Source organism: Protomyctophum parallelum, assembly GCF_964188405.1.
Source record: "Protomyctophum parallelum genome assembly, chromosome: 18".
NCBI lineage: Eukaryota > Metazoa > Chordata > Actinopteri > Myctophiformes > Myctophidae > Protomyctophum > Protomyctophum parallelum.
This window is the reverse complement of record NC_139716.1, coordinates 30,534,047-30,547,974: the sequence shown is the minus strand read 5'-3', so window position 1 is coordinate 30,547,974 and position 13,928 is coordinate 30,534,047. Positions and strand designations below refer to the sequence as shown.

The following is a 13,928-nucleotide window of genomic DNA, read 5'->3' as shown; positions in this document are numbered from 1 at the left end:
GATGTGTCACTGTTTCTATCAGTTTAGAGGTTCATGCCCACTGAAGCGCAGCGAGGGAGGTGATCTCCGGAGTGCCAAGACTCAAGTCCTCCGCCCCCTCCTTTACCCCCTTAAACCCCAACACCCCTCCATTCCCAATGGCACCCGACCACCACCACCACCACCCCGGCCCCCGCCCTGGTCGTGTGATGGGGCTAATGACCCCGCCTCCGCACCATCGGCCACGCAGCTTCCAGGGGTATAAATGGAAGGTGCAACGGGGAGAGAGGAAGGAAGGAGAAACGGGGTGATCGTCGAATCAAAAAGAAAGATGGACTCGTCTGTGATGAACTGGGCACTCACCGTCCTGACGGGCACTCTGCTGTGGAGCACCGGTTGCTCAGCGGCACCCATGGAGTGCAACTTCAACGCCAGAGGTAAGATGGCTGCATCTGGACCTCTTTCATCAGGACCTGTGGGGATGACTCTTCATTTTCCATGGGGTTTATTTAGCCAGGGCTGCAACTATCGATTATTCTCTTTTATCAAATATTATCATCAATTGTTATCAATTATTGCAGATCTCAAGTTCACAACGCGTTGGAATATGATTGCGTTGCGAGCTTGTAGATCACAATGCGTCCCCCCTCAAAAATCTCTTGTTTGACTTAAAACACACATTTTGGGGATAATGAAGTTGTTTAGTTTAATTAACCGTTATACCACTAGGGTCCATCTGTCTTTTCTTCCCATTAATCATTCCATCAAGCCTGGGTTGTAAATGTGTTGCTTGGATGTGTATCTCACTCGATATTTCGTTGAAATCAATCTAATTTTGTCAACTTGTCTTTGACTTGAACTCACAAAAACTGTGCGGATAACCTTAAGTCAATGCTTGACATTGTCCCATGCAGCGGTGTGCGTGCACGAGGGGAGACACTACACCCTGGGGGAGAGCTGGATGGAAGACGGCTGTCTGCAGTGCACCTGCCTGCACCCTGTCGGCGTGGGCTGCTGTGAGACGTGAGTACACAAACAAACACAATGCACATGTTTGGTCTCTTCACCCTGGTTCACACTGCAGTGCTGCCAGCTTCAGGCAACACTTTTTTATCAACTTGATCACAAAGACATTCTGGTAACACTTGCTACAGTATATGCATCCCATGTCTATAATGCAATTATAACCATAAATAATGCACTATAATCTACTAAAGACTGGATAATTATATGAGAAAAAGAGGTTGCACATCAGCAATGGTTTTCAGTGGAGTGCCAAATCCAAATCCAGTATTGGCACACACCAAAAAGGAAAAGCGTTCCTTTTTGGTGTGTGCCAATAAAGAAATGGAAATGTGAGTACTTTGTCCACCGCTTGTTTAATTTTCGGATGTGCTACCTTTTTGGATTTTTTTTAATTCCAATTTTTTGATGTATACTGGATAATTATAGTTGCTTGCTATGCTTTATAACAGTAATCATAACACATACGGGGCAGGCATTTTATAATGACTTAGGTCACGTATAACTAAGCAATGTAATCCGTTTATAACACAATTACAGGTAAGCACTCATGATGCAACTACCATTATACAGCCTCACCATTATAAAGAGGTCAAGTATCATAATACTTCATAACTACAGGTCACTCAGATATTTTCTTATCTATATAATATGATCTACAAATGTGGAATGCCAGGGCTAACGTTATCAAAGACGACTCTTTGCCTTCCAGACATGTTGTACCTAGGTGGATAGTGATTATCATCATGTAGCCTACATTTGAAAAAAAATCTTATTAGGATTAGTTTTTTGTTGATTAATTTAGATAAGCGTGCATCTAGTCAGTTTCCGGTACACCACCCCAGATTTGTAACTTGAGCCAACCCCAATTGCGCGGCGCCCCACCTAAAAATGCTGCTCAGATTGTGTAATCTCACCTCCTGAATCTCCAATTGAACAACAGACCCTTTTGTGCAGTAGTTGTAGATTGGCTGTCAGAAAGGTGATCTCTCTCTCTCTCTCTCTCTCGCTCAGTGTCCATCGGCCAGTGGATTTCCCCCCGTGGTGCGAGGTGAGCGTGGACGCGGTCACCTGTAAGGTGTCCCTGGTGCAGGCGTCCGACCGCCGTCTGCCCTGTACCCCGGGAGAGGAGAACCAGGACCCTAGCCATGGATCACTGAAGCTATACAGCAGCAGCTCCATGGATAGCCAGTCAGTCACTCAGACGATCAGTGATTAATGGACACCATCTGTTCCGTCGTCCTACACACAACAGGCTCAACTACACTATCGTTGCATTAACTCTGTATGCATTAAGCATTTTTACATAACATGTTATGTGCACAACATTAACCGCATGGAGCGTTCTTGGACTGCTCACAATGTTAACTTGTACAGTACATCAGCTGTTTTTGCTATTTTTTTAAAAATGTCTGAACTTCTTGACAATGGCAACATATATTCCCAAAATAGGGATGCCAGGTTGACAGTGGTTAAGCAATTGAGGGAAATGTCTCTTTTTGTGTTCAATATCACAAATTATAAGTATACCGGTAGTAGTATTTATCATTGTCTGGACAACCAACTGCATTTTAGTGCAATGTGTTTTAAAGAAGTATACTGCATATTATTTCTATAAAGGTTCATAGCAGAGATACCCAGCACTCTTTGAGAAAAATGTACTCTCTTATTTAAAGGCTTATCCAATATCACCCAATGCACTATTGTAAATATCAGCTCATAAAACAATATAGTAATATATTTGTTATGTATGGAAGCCTGTTTAATATCCAAATAAAATTATGATATTGGAAAGAAATGACTCCTGTATTCCTGTATTTCAAATCACACTTTAAGTTAATGAATAACATCTCGGTGCGGATTTCTTACACTGGAAAAGAGACAGTTATAAACCATTTTACATAATAATAAAGAGCAGAATGCATGTGGGCTGTTGAATACATGGTTCCAGAATTAAATAAATACAGAAATGCAAAATGACAATGGATATAGTTGCACTTTACAAAAGGTGATATATCTCCCTAAAAAGGAAGAACGTATTAAAAGTTAGACTGCACTGCCAAATGCATGTTAAAATACATACAAGCAAAAAGGCAAAAAATAAAATAAAAAATAAACTACTACATACTTTACATACTGGTATGGAGTAAATTTTAAATTCTGAATATACAAATGGAAATGTTCTCCTTTTTCCAAAAATACTCTCCTCTTCCCTTATCCAACAGTACAGTTTTGAGAAGACAAAAAGAAAACCACAAATCACACACACACACACACACACACACACACACACACAACGCCGTTGGTCCCTGTAAACTCACATGCACACTCTCCCTCTCTCAGATGTTGATGCTGTTGCTCCCTGAAAACTGGGACATGTAGGACGCCAAGTTTGGATTGGTGGGCAGGACTTTGATGGGCAGATTCCAGCTGAATGTATCCACATCCACGTGCTCCGCCCCCGTCCAAACCGTGACTTCCGATTGGTTCTGCTGTACGGTGGGCGGCTCCATGGGCTCCCGGGCGGTAACAAACTCAAAGTGAAGACGCCACCTCAGAGTCACTGTAAAAGGACAGAGTGTATATCCGACATTCATGTTAGTGGTCAGTTATTATCAATTTACACCAGTACACAACACCACAATAGGAATGAAGCTTGTCAATTAAAATGTCATGAGAACATTCCAGGTGACTGTGGGGGAATAAAGGAAATGTTCCTTTCATCAGTTTACAGCTGGGTTTCCAAGGGTGCCGGCGCTTGTCATTGCAGTGCGTTGCAAGTGATTCAATTCAAAGGAGCTTTATTGGCATGAGAAAACATTAACATTGTCAAAGCAACTGTCAAAGAATATAATAAATAATACAATAAAAATAGCTATGTCACATTGGGTCGTTTATGGTAGCTAATACAGGGTATAAAGCTCTCGGAAACAAATTTGTATAGTATAGTATAGCAGCACTCCTTTGCAGCCACTTTGGGACAAATAGCAGCATTTCTTTCCTCAAAACTATATACCAAATATATATCAAATAGTATACCAAAAAAAGCCTTAGATTTAAATGAAAAGGGTAGCAGTTCTGTTTATGTGCAAGAATGGCAAGCATAAACGTGTGGGATTGGGATGTTGACCGCTCGCACTGCACACAGATGTGTCACTTTACATCAAGTCGCAAAAAGACCTGTTGCCGCGTAAACTCTACGGTTTACGTTACTTTGCAAAAAACGTTGCTGTGGAAACAGATATTCTTTGCAGCTCTGTGCTTGTGTGTGGTATCATGGTATGACCAGTTAGTTCAGGGGGGGGGGGGGGGAACTTTGATGATGGAGAGGGCCACTATATTTCCTCACTCACTCCAGAGGGGCCACATTGCAGATTACTGTTCTCGCAAAAATAGCAGATCTACAAGCTCAAAACACGTCTCAGTGTGACGCGTTTTGAGCATGTAGATCAGCTATTTTTGCTATTTGAATTGAAATCCTGAAAAGTAACATTATTTAATTTCAAATGCCTTTAATTATACTTATGTAATGTTAACTTTGAGGGCCACATTAAGCCGCCAGTTGCCCATGTATGAGTTAGTTGCATACCAAATCATTGGTGTGGGTTTGGGCTTCACAGTAGAACAGAACCTACCTTCTACCATAACAAGAGCATATTGAAAAGGGCTGTGCACTCAACAGAATGACAAGTAGCCTTTAGAGTCTTTCATAATACAGAGGAAAAATATCTCACATTTAAAAGAAAAGAAAAACATGATAACTAAGTACACAGGTCATACTGACCTATGTCTGTGCTGAACCCTGGCGTGACGTTGAGGGGGACGTGGAGGGAGAAGTGGCTGGAGGCCGTGTGGAGGCAGGACTCCACGTGGCGGCCGTGGCTCGTCACGCTGAGCGCCTGGCCGGGTCGCCGCTGGTACTGCTGCTGGATCTCCTCCTCGCTCTGGAGGCTCACCGAGTACTGGGACACACAGAGTACGATTAACTTCATACTGTGTTCAATATGTACACCTCATAGCCATTTTATGTTCATATATTCGTTGAAGAAAAGAAAATACCAGCACTCATTATATGTCCTTTTTATATGAATTTATTCACCTCTGACGTTGATAACGAACGTGTTTTGGCCTGTGTGGCCTTCGTCAGTGTTATGACAAGATGAAAGGAAGTGAGGTCTATGTGAGATACAATCAACAATAATTAAAGACAGGTGTCACCTGTTGTCATCTTACACAGTATCAAAGACTAATTATGCTACCAATGCTGGCATTTTCTTTTTTTCAACGTATATATTCAAGCCTTGCACCGTAAGGACTATATTCTAACCTGGAGTGCTGGGCGTTCTCTGCTACGTCAGTACTTTCTTACTCATGTTCATACTGTATATTGCAAAGAAACATTGTAAAGCCTGACGTATACTTACTTCATTGCACGAGAGCTTCACGCCTAAAGAATAGCCATTATACTGTTGCCATTTCTGTACAACATACACACCTGTAAGCAGGGGATTTCGCCTTCCGAGAAGTTAAATGTGCCGACGATGTCTTCCCCTAGTCTGTAGATGGTTTTGAAGATGCAGAACTTTGCTACTTTCCCACGCACGTTGGTGATGTTGAACATGTCTGTGGGGGGAGGAACAAAGGTTCACAGTTCAAATACTGTACCTGCACATTCAACTGTTGAATCATTTAAGAAAAGGAGACTTTTGACAACACACAGGGTTCTGGCACATTTTTACCAATAATATGTTGTAACTTTTTCAAGTATTTTACCACGGTGGAACTTGTCGTTAGCTCTTCTAAGCCTTTATTTGACAGGTAGAAGCGGAAAGAGGCCGGAAATAAAAGAAGAGTAGGGGAGTGATATACAGCAAATTGTCTGGCCAGCTGGGAATCGAACCGGGGACTCGCTGTCTGGCATTAGAGCCCATGTGGTACATGCGCTAAAAATTTGACTAGTGGGTCGCCCTCCGCACAATCACTCAATCAACTGCTTTTTCCATTTGTCTTCCATATTTGTCTTATATGCTTTTGAATGTGAACTTGTGGAAGGTCCCAATGTGATAATAAGTCAAAGTGAAAATATGCAAGAGACGGTCTTGAACTCACGGGCGCAGCGTCTTGAAGTGGTGATCATGAGCATGTCCAGGGCTCTCTCCAGGTGCCTGACGTCCCTCCGGCTCCCCTCCTCCTCCTCCAGGAAGGGGTTGGAGGGGAAAACTTCCTCGTCCTGTGGAAATGGCGGCTCTGGCATGCCTATATGATAGCCATTTTACACACATCACATACATGGGTAAAACGATAGATATATATATATATACGGTATATATTCTCGTGTGATCACATTTCACGGAAGTGTGAGTTCACATTTCCCTGGTGTTTTCTATGGCTTCAGAACACAAACAACATTCCCCATCAATAGTGAAGCATGAAGTTACACCAAGCTGAGGTGAGCTCGGGTTCAACACCTTACGCTTTGCCAGTGTTGCATTGGTCATAATTGCATGCGGCACCACGCCGTACGCAGCCTTCCCCCAAATATTTGTCAGGAGCATGCGCGCACAACATTAACCCATTTGGACTGGCTGCCGTGGGCACGTTACTTTACCCTTAAGACCAGTTTGCCACGGCAGTTTTGTAATCTTTTTCTGTACGTTTCCGGATTCAATTAAGTTTCTCAGAAAGACTTCAGGTTTTAGGGCGTCTTTCAAAAAACTTCCCTATAGGAACGCGCAGCAATGGGTATAAAACATAACAGGTGAATGAAATCAAGTTTCATTTTTATTGATGCGAGGCTCGACACGTCATCATGCATCACTTTTTCGTTCAAAGGAAGTAATTAAAATAGGCTTTTTATGGAATTTTGAAATAAAAATGCCAATTGTTTTGGCATCTATCGTTAGGTATGCCCATATGATGACCACGGATATGCTCTAAAAGTGTGAACAACGTATTTTTCATTTCCCTACATCTTTAATATTGTGGACAAAAACGGTACTCTATAAATTAGGAGGTTTGCTCACCCTGCAAGACCAGCACTCTGAAGGGAACTCTGAGTAGCTTGATGGGAGAGTTGACCCTCTGGCAGCCGATGGTCAGCTTGTAAACGTACTTCACTGCCTGACCACGGAAACTAGGGGGACCATCGTTGGGCACGACCTCACTGTATGAATCTGAGGGAGAGAATGTGTGTGAGGGAGGCTTAACCACTTACTGTCTACTTCATTGTACGCCAAAATATCATCATTGCACTCTGTGATATATTATGAGCTTGCTATCTTTAAAAAATAAATCAAACATTTGCCTATAATTATTACATGGCCAAAATAGGGACGCCAGGCTTGAAATGGTTTTTCCGCCGGGAGAAACTAGGCGCAGCTGCTGGACATGAGACTAATTCATTAGAGCGACAGAGAGAGAGAAGTGTGTGCGTGGACGCATGTGTACGTCAATGTAACAAAGGTGCAGACGATCAGAAATCAGCACAGAGTGAGCGGCGTTTGCGCAACTGTATGCCGAATTGAAGTGAACTCGGCCCCAGACTTTTTTTTTTCTCCCTGGAAATAGAAATGTCTGGGTTTCCGAGGCTATGTGGAAGCAGACGAAGAGTGACTTACAGGTTTTGCTCTCGCCAGGGTCCAGGCGTAGGTCACAGAAGAGGATCTTGGGCGGTGTGTCCAGCATGCACTGGCCTCGTTCTCCTGGGAAACACAAGAACCGGAGGTTAAAACCACTTTCAACCTGGTGGGCCCCATTTTAGGCACGTCATTAAATATTTTCAAAAATATTCAAAATTGTCCATTCTAAAATAGCCAAAAATATCGGATGTACAAGCTCGGAGTAGTTTGCCATTTTCACTATTTTTGCATAACACTTTTGTAGAGTGTTTTGAAATACAACAATGTCATTCTCATATTAATGAATACATTATAAATGGTAAATGGTGCATTTATATAGCGCCTTTATTCAAGGCACCACACCCACACCCCCACACACCCACACACCCACACACCCACACACACACACACACACAGAGATGCTAGAGGAAACTATGCGAGGCACCAACCTGCATCGGAAGCAATTAGGGGTTCAGAGTCTTGCTCAAGGAGTACTTCGACACCAACTCTGGGGGAGCCCGTGTTCGAACCGGGAAACTTGTGGTTCCCATCCGGTCACTCTACCCCTGAGCCACTGCTGCCCCATTATATGTAGTACAATACCATTTCTATTTAGACCTGAGGCCGATTCTAAAAACCTAACCTAATAATAGGTTTTCTGAAAACCTTAAAATTCGTATTCAAAAAAGGAAAAAATAATATATGTTGCTATATGTGACACAGAGGGCACATCCTGCATTTAAGGTAAAACACCACATAGGTTACACGTCTAAATGGGTTAAATAGTAGATTGCATACGTAGATTACAAAAGAAAAACACTTCAGCTCCTCAACATAAGATTAATAGCAAAATAAATAGTCCCCAAGATCAGTGGCCAGTGACCAGATTATACACTGACCAACGTGACCTAAAAATAAGCCCAAACAGATTCTTCTGATAATTGTCACTGGGGTCAGTGCACAGTGAACAGAAGGACAATTCATTAAATATAAGGTTAATGATTCCAAACTCCATCTCACTTCAAACCATGCATCTTCCTGCAACACTACCATTCTCGCCATCTGTCTCCCCTTTCCTCCCACACTCCATCCATCAGTAGTGGATTCATCCACATCACTGACCTCTGCTTGGAATAAGCACTGTGTCGCTCTCTGCCTGGACATCCTGCTTGTTGCCCTGCATCGGCAGAGCCACTCTGCCCTCACTGGCATGAAACTGACAGTGGATCTGGGCACTGGCCCATGCCAGCATCTCACTGTGATACAAGGCAGGAAGACAAGGGAGCGGCATGGTTATTTCTCTAGAGACACATCTCAAATCTACAGAAAATTGGTTACGACAAGTGCACAATTTAACGTGGACATCCTTGAGAAACAATAATCCTAACAATGGCCTTACCTGCTGGCAGAGGTAGAGAGGTGGGACATGGGGTTGGTGAAGGTTATGAGGCACTCCATAAGCTCCCCGGCCAGGAAGACTGGACCTCGGGCCATGGAGGCCACGACCTCAATCATCTGGATAATGTGAGACAGACAAAAGTTCAGCTGAGAGGCGAGCTCATCTACAGTAGCCATAAAAGAATATTAAAGGAAGCGCAGAAAATAATCACCATCCATCCAGGTCATTTACTAAAACCAATTATGCACATTTAGATGTTTATGAACTGAAAGGACAGTGCTGTTACTTGTCAAGTTGTCTACTCAGCAATAAATCAACTTGTTTGTGGAGCTTGCCTGATTGATTGATTGATTGAAATATTTATTTAAGTTTGCAGAATTACAGTACATTTCAAGCACAAACTCAATACAAAGACTGTTAACTGTGAGTGGACGACCCAATTAAGCATTACACTCGTTTACAAGAGGGTCCACCATGTTCAATTCATCAAAAGTGTTCACTGTTAACTTAGCTAAAGTCGGTAGTGGGTACAAGGTTACTCGATTTCCTGGACTGTTGTACAAACCTTGGTCTTGAATCGGACTGCAGCAGCCTTTATACGCACACAATCCTAAAACAACCTCTGTTCTTCTACTGGAGACATACAGGACAAATATAATGTGAGGCTTTCTCCTACCTACAGGCATCAAAACACAGCTAGCATAGACACGCTATAAACAATAACAATAATGGAGAATGCCAGATCCGCTGCTGCACTACCAAACACTATCCGCGGGGTGGAACACGTAAAAACGCAAAAACTCAAAACGCAAAAACCACGCAAAAACTAGGAAACACACTTTGCATGCTAGATGTAATGCAACAAGAAAACACTGAAGCATAGTCAATGCTAGTCAATGCTATTCTGAACACGAATTAAAATAAACATGATGGAATAAAGTAATAAACCCATCGCAATGTTTTGGTTGGACTGACTGGACACAGAGAGAAAGCTCCGTGGCATAATGTGACGTAACGGACTCTACGATGAAAGCTGTAAAATGGGGGAATATCCTCACTCACTCAGATACATTTGACAGAGACCACATTAATTACATGCATTGTGTACATCTGTCGCAGCCTAAACTTTGTACTTCAGTGCTATGTGTTTCAAGTGTTTCAAACCGTTGCAATTTATTCCAAGTCAAATTTGAGCAGCGACTATGGCTGGCTGTACCTCCCCTATGTTTCCAGTGCATGTTGGTTCGGCCTCGCAGCAGGAGAGGCTCGCGTTTTATTTTGATATATTATTGACGAGTTAAAAAAAAGCGCCCCCTAAAACTTCGTCACTTATACACATACCTACAGATAGTCCGGGCACAATAGTTGCGCACAGGACAGCAGTTGAATCATGTCTGTTTATTTCTCTGGACTTTAATCATGTGTGACACACACGAGTAGTTTTAAAGACTATTCCTGCTTTCGCCACAAGAGGGCGCTTGTAGTTAGTTTTATAAAGGTCAAGCAATCATCCCTTGCAATACAGAATTGTCCCTTATTTAGAAACGAAATGACCCTTATTCAGATTATCTGAATCGCACAAGTAAAATCTCAATTTCTTTGCAACGGGCCATTGCACTGCCAGTGGCAGTGTTTACCTATACTTGTGAGGACCTCTGCTTAGTGGCGTAGGGAGGTCATGGTGGGCCCCGGTGCGAGAATATTTTGTAGGCCCCCCACCACCGCCATAAACAAGTGTGCGTGCGCGCGCCCATGCACACACACACACACACACACACACACACACACACACACACACACACACACACACACACACACACACACACACACACACACACACACACACACACACACACACACTAGGTATAGACTAACATTACAGGTGAGGTGACCGGCCACACAATTAAATTATTCAATTAAATTCAAAGGGCCTTTATTGGCATGAGAACATATGGTACAGCATTGAGTAAACTCGTCCACTCACAGTTAACAGTCTTTGTATTGAGTTTGTGCTTGAAATGTACTGTAATTCTGCAAACAAAAAAATATTTCAATCACTCATTAAAACCAGCCTTTCAGCACCACATGCAGACAGCACCAGCTTCCAAGCTCAGTGTCCATATATTCATCAATAAACAACCTGCCCTGACTTGGGCACAAAAACAAAACTACCACAGCCTGATGTCTCCAAACTATCAAACATAAATAAATAAAAACACAGCTCATTATATGCAGTGTTGGGCATCGTTACTTTCTAAAGTAACGTCGTTAGGTTACTCTTACTGGATTACTGCCCATAAAAATAATCCCTTGCCGTTACAGATTACCTTCTGAGAAAAGTAACAAGTTAGATTATTTTCCGTTATTTTCCGTTACCAGACAATTAAAACCATTTTTTTTTTAACGAGAATGATACACACCATGAACTGACCATAGACAATATATCCCCTTTACAGCTCTCTTTATTAACGAATATAAGTCGCCACAATCGCCAGCCTATACACGTAGGACTGGACAGAAAGAGCTAAGTGCAGAGATAGGCCCAATCCCAATCCACTCCCTTGCCGACTCAATGAGCCCTCACTGACTTAGCTGCGCGTTCATGTGAAGTCTGCGAGGGCTTGAGGGATGTCCCATTTGAAATCGGTAAGTCAGTGAGGGCTCAGCCCCGCCCCTTTATGTGCCCTTTGCCAAAGTCAGCGTCGATGCTGACTTTGGGCTGACTTTAGCAAATAAATTACCCACAGTTCATAGCGTTACCAGTGGAATGAGGGGGATCCTCCGAACGTCAATCATTTAATTATGCAAATTAGTTATGTATCGCGGTTAGAATGTCAACAAACACAATAGTGCTTTCTCACTGTTCTCAAAAGGAGATGGAATGGAAGGATATAGGCTATATATTTAATAACAATAATAATAATAAGGGAAACATGATGAGAAATGACAAAAGTAGCAAAGTAAAATAATATGGAAATGAAATGTATAATGAATATTATTATATATTAATATTACAACTCATATCACACAAGAAAGTGTATTTATTAAACTAATAATAAAACGATCAGCTTAAATACTAAAATAGACATAATAGACATGTATAAATAGGCAAAGCATGTAGGTAGGCACTGGCTGTGAATAAGGACAGTCTTTATAAAGTGATGCAAAGTGTCATGAATGGCGGACTCATCTTCAAAGTGCTGTCCCATTTCTTTCCCAACAATTTGGAGCCCTTGCAGCCTCTCACCCTCAAGCACTTACAGCTGACGTCATTAAAGTCAATGAGGGTCCAGGGCTCAGGGCTTGAGGGAGGCAATTGGGATTGGGCCATAGTACAGACATTCAGACAATGCGCTGCGCTGCGCTCTGCTGCCCTCTCCACACCGCGCACCGTTGCGCATGAACAACAACAACAACAACTCCACGTGTACCCACGACGACCCACGTATGAATTAGATAGTTTATAAGAAATGGCACGGCGGTCATCCTTGCAGGCAGTGAGTAACATAATGAGAATCCTGTAGGCTGTGTAACCAGTTCATTTTGGGGGGCATCAACAACAGCCTGTTGATGATGAATGATACTATGAAACTTAACAATTCATTTACTAGTACTCACCTAATGAGGATAGGATAAGGATATACCATGTTTAACGTAATTCCAAAGTGTTTAGCCTACATTGTTTAAGTCATAGACGCATGCGGTTTTGGCTAAAAGCATGTTGTTTGTATTATTCCACTACCACCCCGGCACTACCACTGTCATGGTAGCTGGCTACAACCGAAACAACTTCCTCTTCCTCTTCAAAATAAAAGCTACTTGTATCAATACTTTTATTTCTTAAGTGAACTACAGGATGTAGTAGACGCAGGATGTATATTACATGGTATAGTGGGCTTGGAAGGATACATCACACAGAAGTTTAACCCCTTACCGACCGGCCACAGCCCACAGCTATTTCATTCACAAAACAGCGGCCCGTCAGCTGTTTCTTTTCTTTTTTCCCCTTCCCCTCATGGGCCCCTAGGGGGCGCTGGGCCCCAGTGCACTGCACTGGCTGCACCCCCTTATGCTACGCCAGTGGCTTGGATTCATGGTGAGTGGGGCACCGACGATCTGCAAGCTCACAACGCGCTGCATGTGTACGAATATATTGGGCTTCCGTGTATGTCCACGGATAGCCCGTGTATATCTACGGCTTGCCAATATAGTTTCAATGTATTGATTTATAAACAGTAGGCCTATGCAGAATGAGTACATTTAATTCAAACAAAGGTACAACTCAATACAAAAACTGTGATGAAGCATTACACTTGTTTACAATAAGGCCCACCAGTTTCAATTCATCAGAACATTTAGAGACTTATAATTATATAAAATCAGGAATGATTGAATGTAATATATCAGGTATATCAAGTTAGTTTCAGCCTTCTAGTGGAATCTGATATTTCCTCTTGTACTGTGTCTTATGGGTTAATAATTAATTGCATAATTATGTACCATAATATGACATAAGATTCAGGAATACCCCAAAGATGTATAAGTTTGTAGTATAAGGATATAATGTAACCTTAAGAGGCAGCAGGCATTTCTCTGGCAGAGGATGGGGGTTGACACACATTTACGAAGTGAACTTATAGATGTGACATGTAAATGGTTCAATTGAATAACATTGATTTATAAACAGTATAACTGATAAGGGATAATCTTGTTCCTTACTTTGGGGAATTAACCATTGTTTAAGTTTAACAGTTTCAGTTTAAACTGATCATATACACTCAGGTTGAACAGATCCAACAGGACCTGCCAGGCACCTGCAGGTGTCCACTGTAGGTCACTGTTGCGCCAACAGAGGTGAGGGGGTCAGTTATGTCCTCAGACTCAGAGACGGTCAGAGTCAGACCGCACCC

General features: G+C 42.4%; 2 protein-coding genes across 3 annotated transcripts; one reads left to right on the top strand and one right to left on the bottom strand.

Moving 5' to 3' along the window:
* Positions 1-286: 286 nt before the first annotated feature.
* On the top strand, positions 287-2,190 carry msmp1 (microseminoprotein, prostate associated 1; the record flags this gene model as incomplete). Its single annotated transcript, XM_083788540.1, is given in 4 exon segments — positions 287-416; positions 894-1,002; positions 2,017-2,167; positions 2,170-2,190. Coding segments are annotated over 4 exon segments (387 nt in total). The 5' UTR covers positions 287-310.
* A 574-nt stretch (positions 2,191-2,764) lies between these two features.
* Positions 2,765-10,418, bottom strand: rgp1 (GP1 homolog, RAB6A GEF complex partner 1). Of its 2 annotated transcripts, XM_083789241.1 has the most exons (10): positions 10,360-10,418; positions 9,584-9,651; positions 9,019-9,134; positions 8,742-8,875; positions 7,620-7,703; positions 7,026-7,175; positions 6,112-6,258; positions 5,498-5,625; positions 4,787-4,964; positions 2,765-3,565 (listed from the first exon to the last, which is right to left on the bottom strand). In XM_083789241.1, exons 3-10 carry the CDS (start codon positions 9,132-9,134, stop codon positions 3,342-3,344), a joined length of 1,161 nt encoding a protein of 386 aa, XP_083645367.1. In that variant the 5' UTR covers positions 9,584-9,651; positions 10,360-10,418; the 3' UTR covers positions 2,765-3,341. The 2 variants fall into 2 exon arrangements, with proteins under 2 accessions (XP_083645367.1, XP_083645366.1); XM_083789240.1 differs by lacking the exon at positions 10,360-10,418 and having other exon boundaries at positions 2,766-3,565; positions 9,584-9,775.
* Positions 10,419-13,928: the final 3,510 nt, after the last annotated feature.

What these genes read in the sequence shown, in the direction of transcription:
- rgp1 (XM_083789241.1), bottom strand. Translation starts at nt 9,134, where the DNA reads ATGATTGAGGTCGTGGCCTCCATGGCCCGAGGTCCAGTCTTCCTGGCC. An exon ending in CACTTCAAGACGCTGCGCCC is followed by an intron (nt 5,626 to 6,111) that starts GTGAGTTCAAGA and finishes CTCCCCCCACAG; the next exon opens with ACATGTTCAACATCACCAAC. An exon ending in AGGGTTCAGCACAGACATAG is followed by an intron (nt 3,566 to 4,786) that starts GTCAGTATGACC and finishes GTCCTTTTACAG; the next exon opens with TGACTCTGAGGTGGCGTCTT.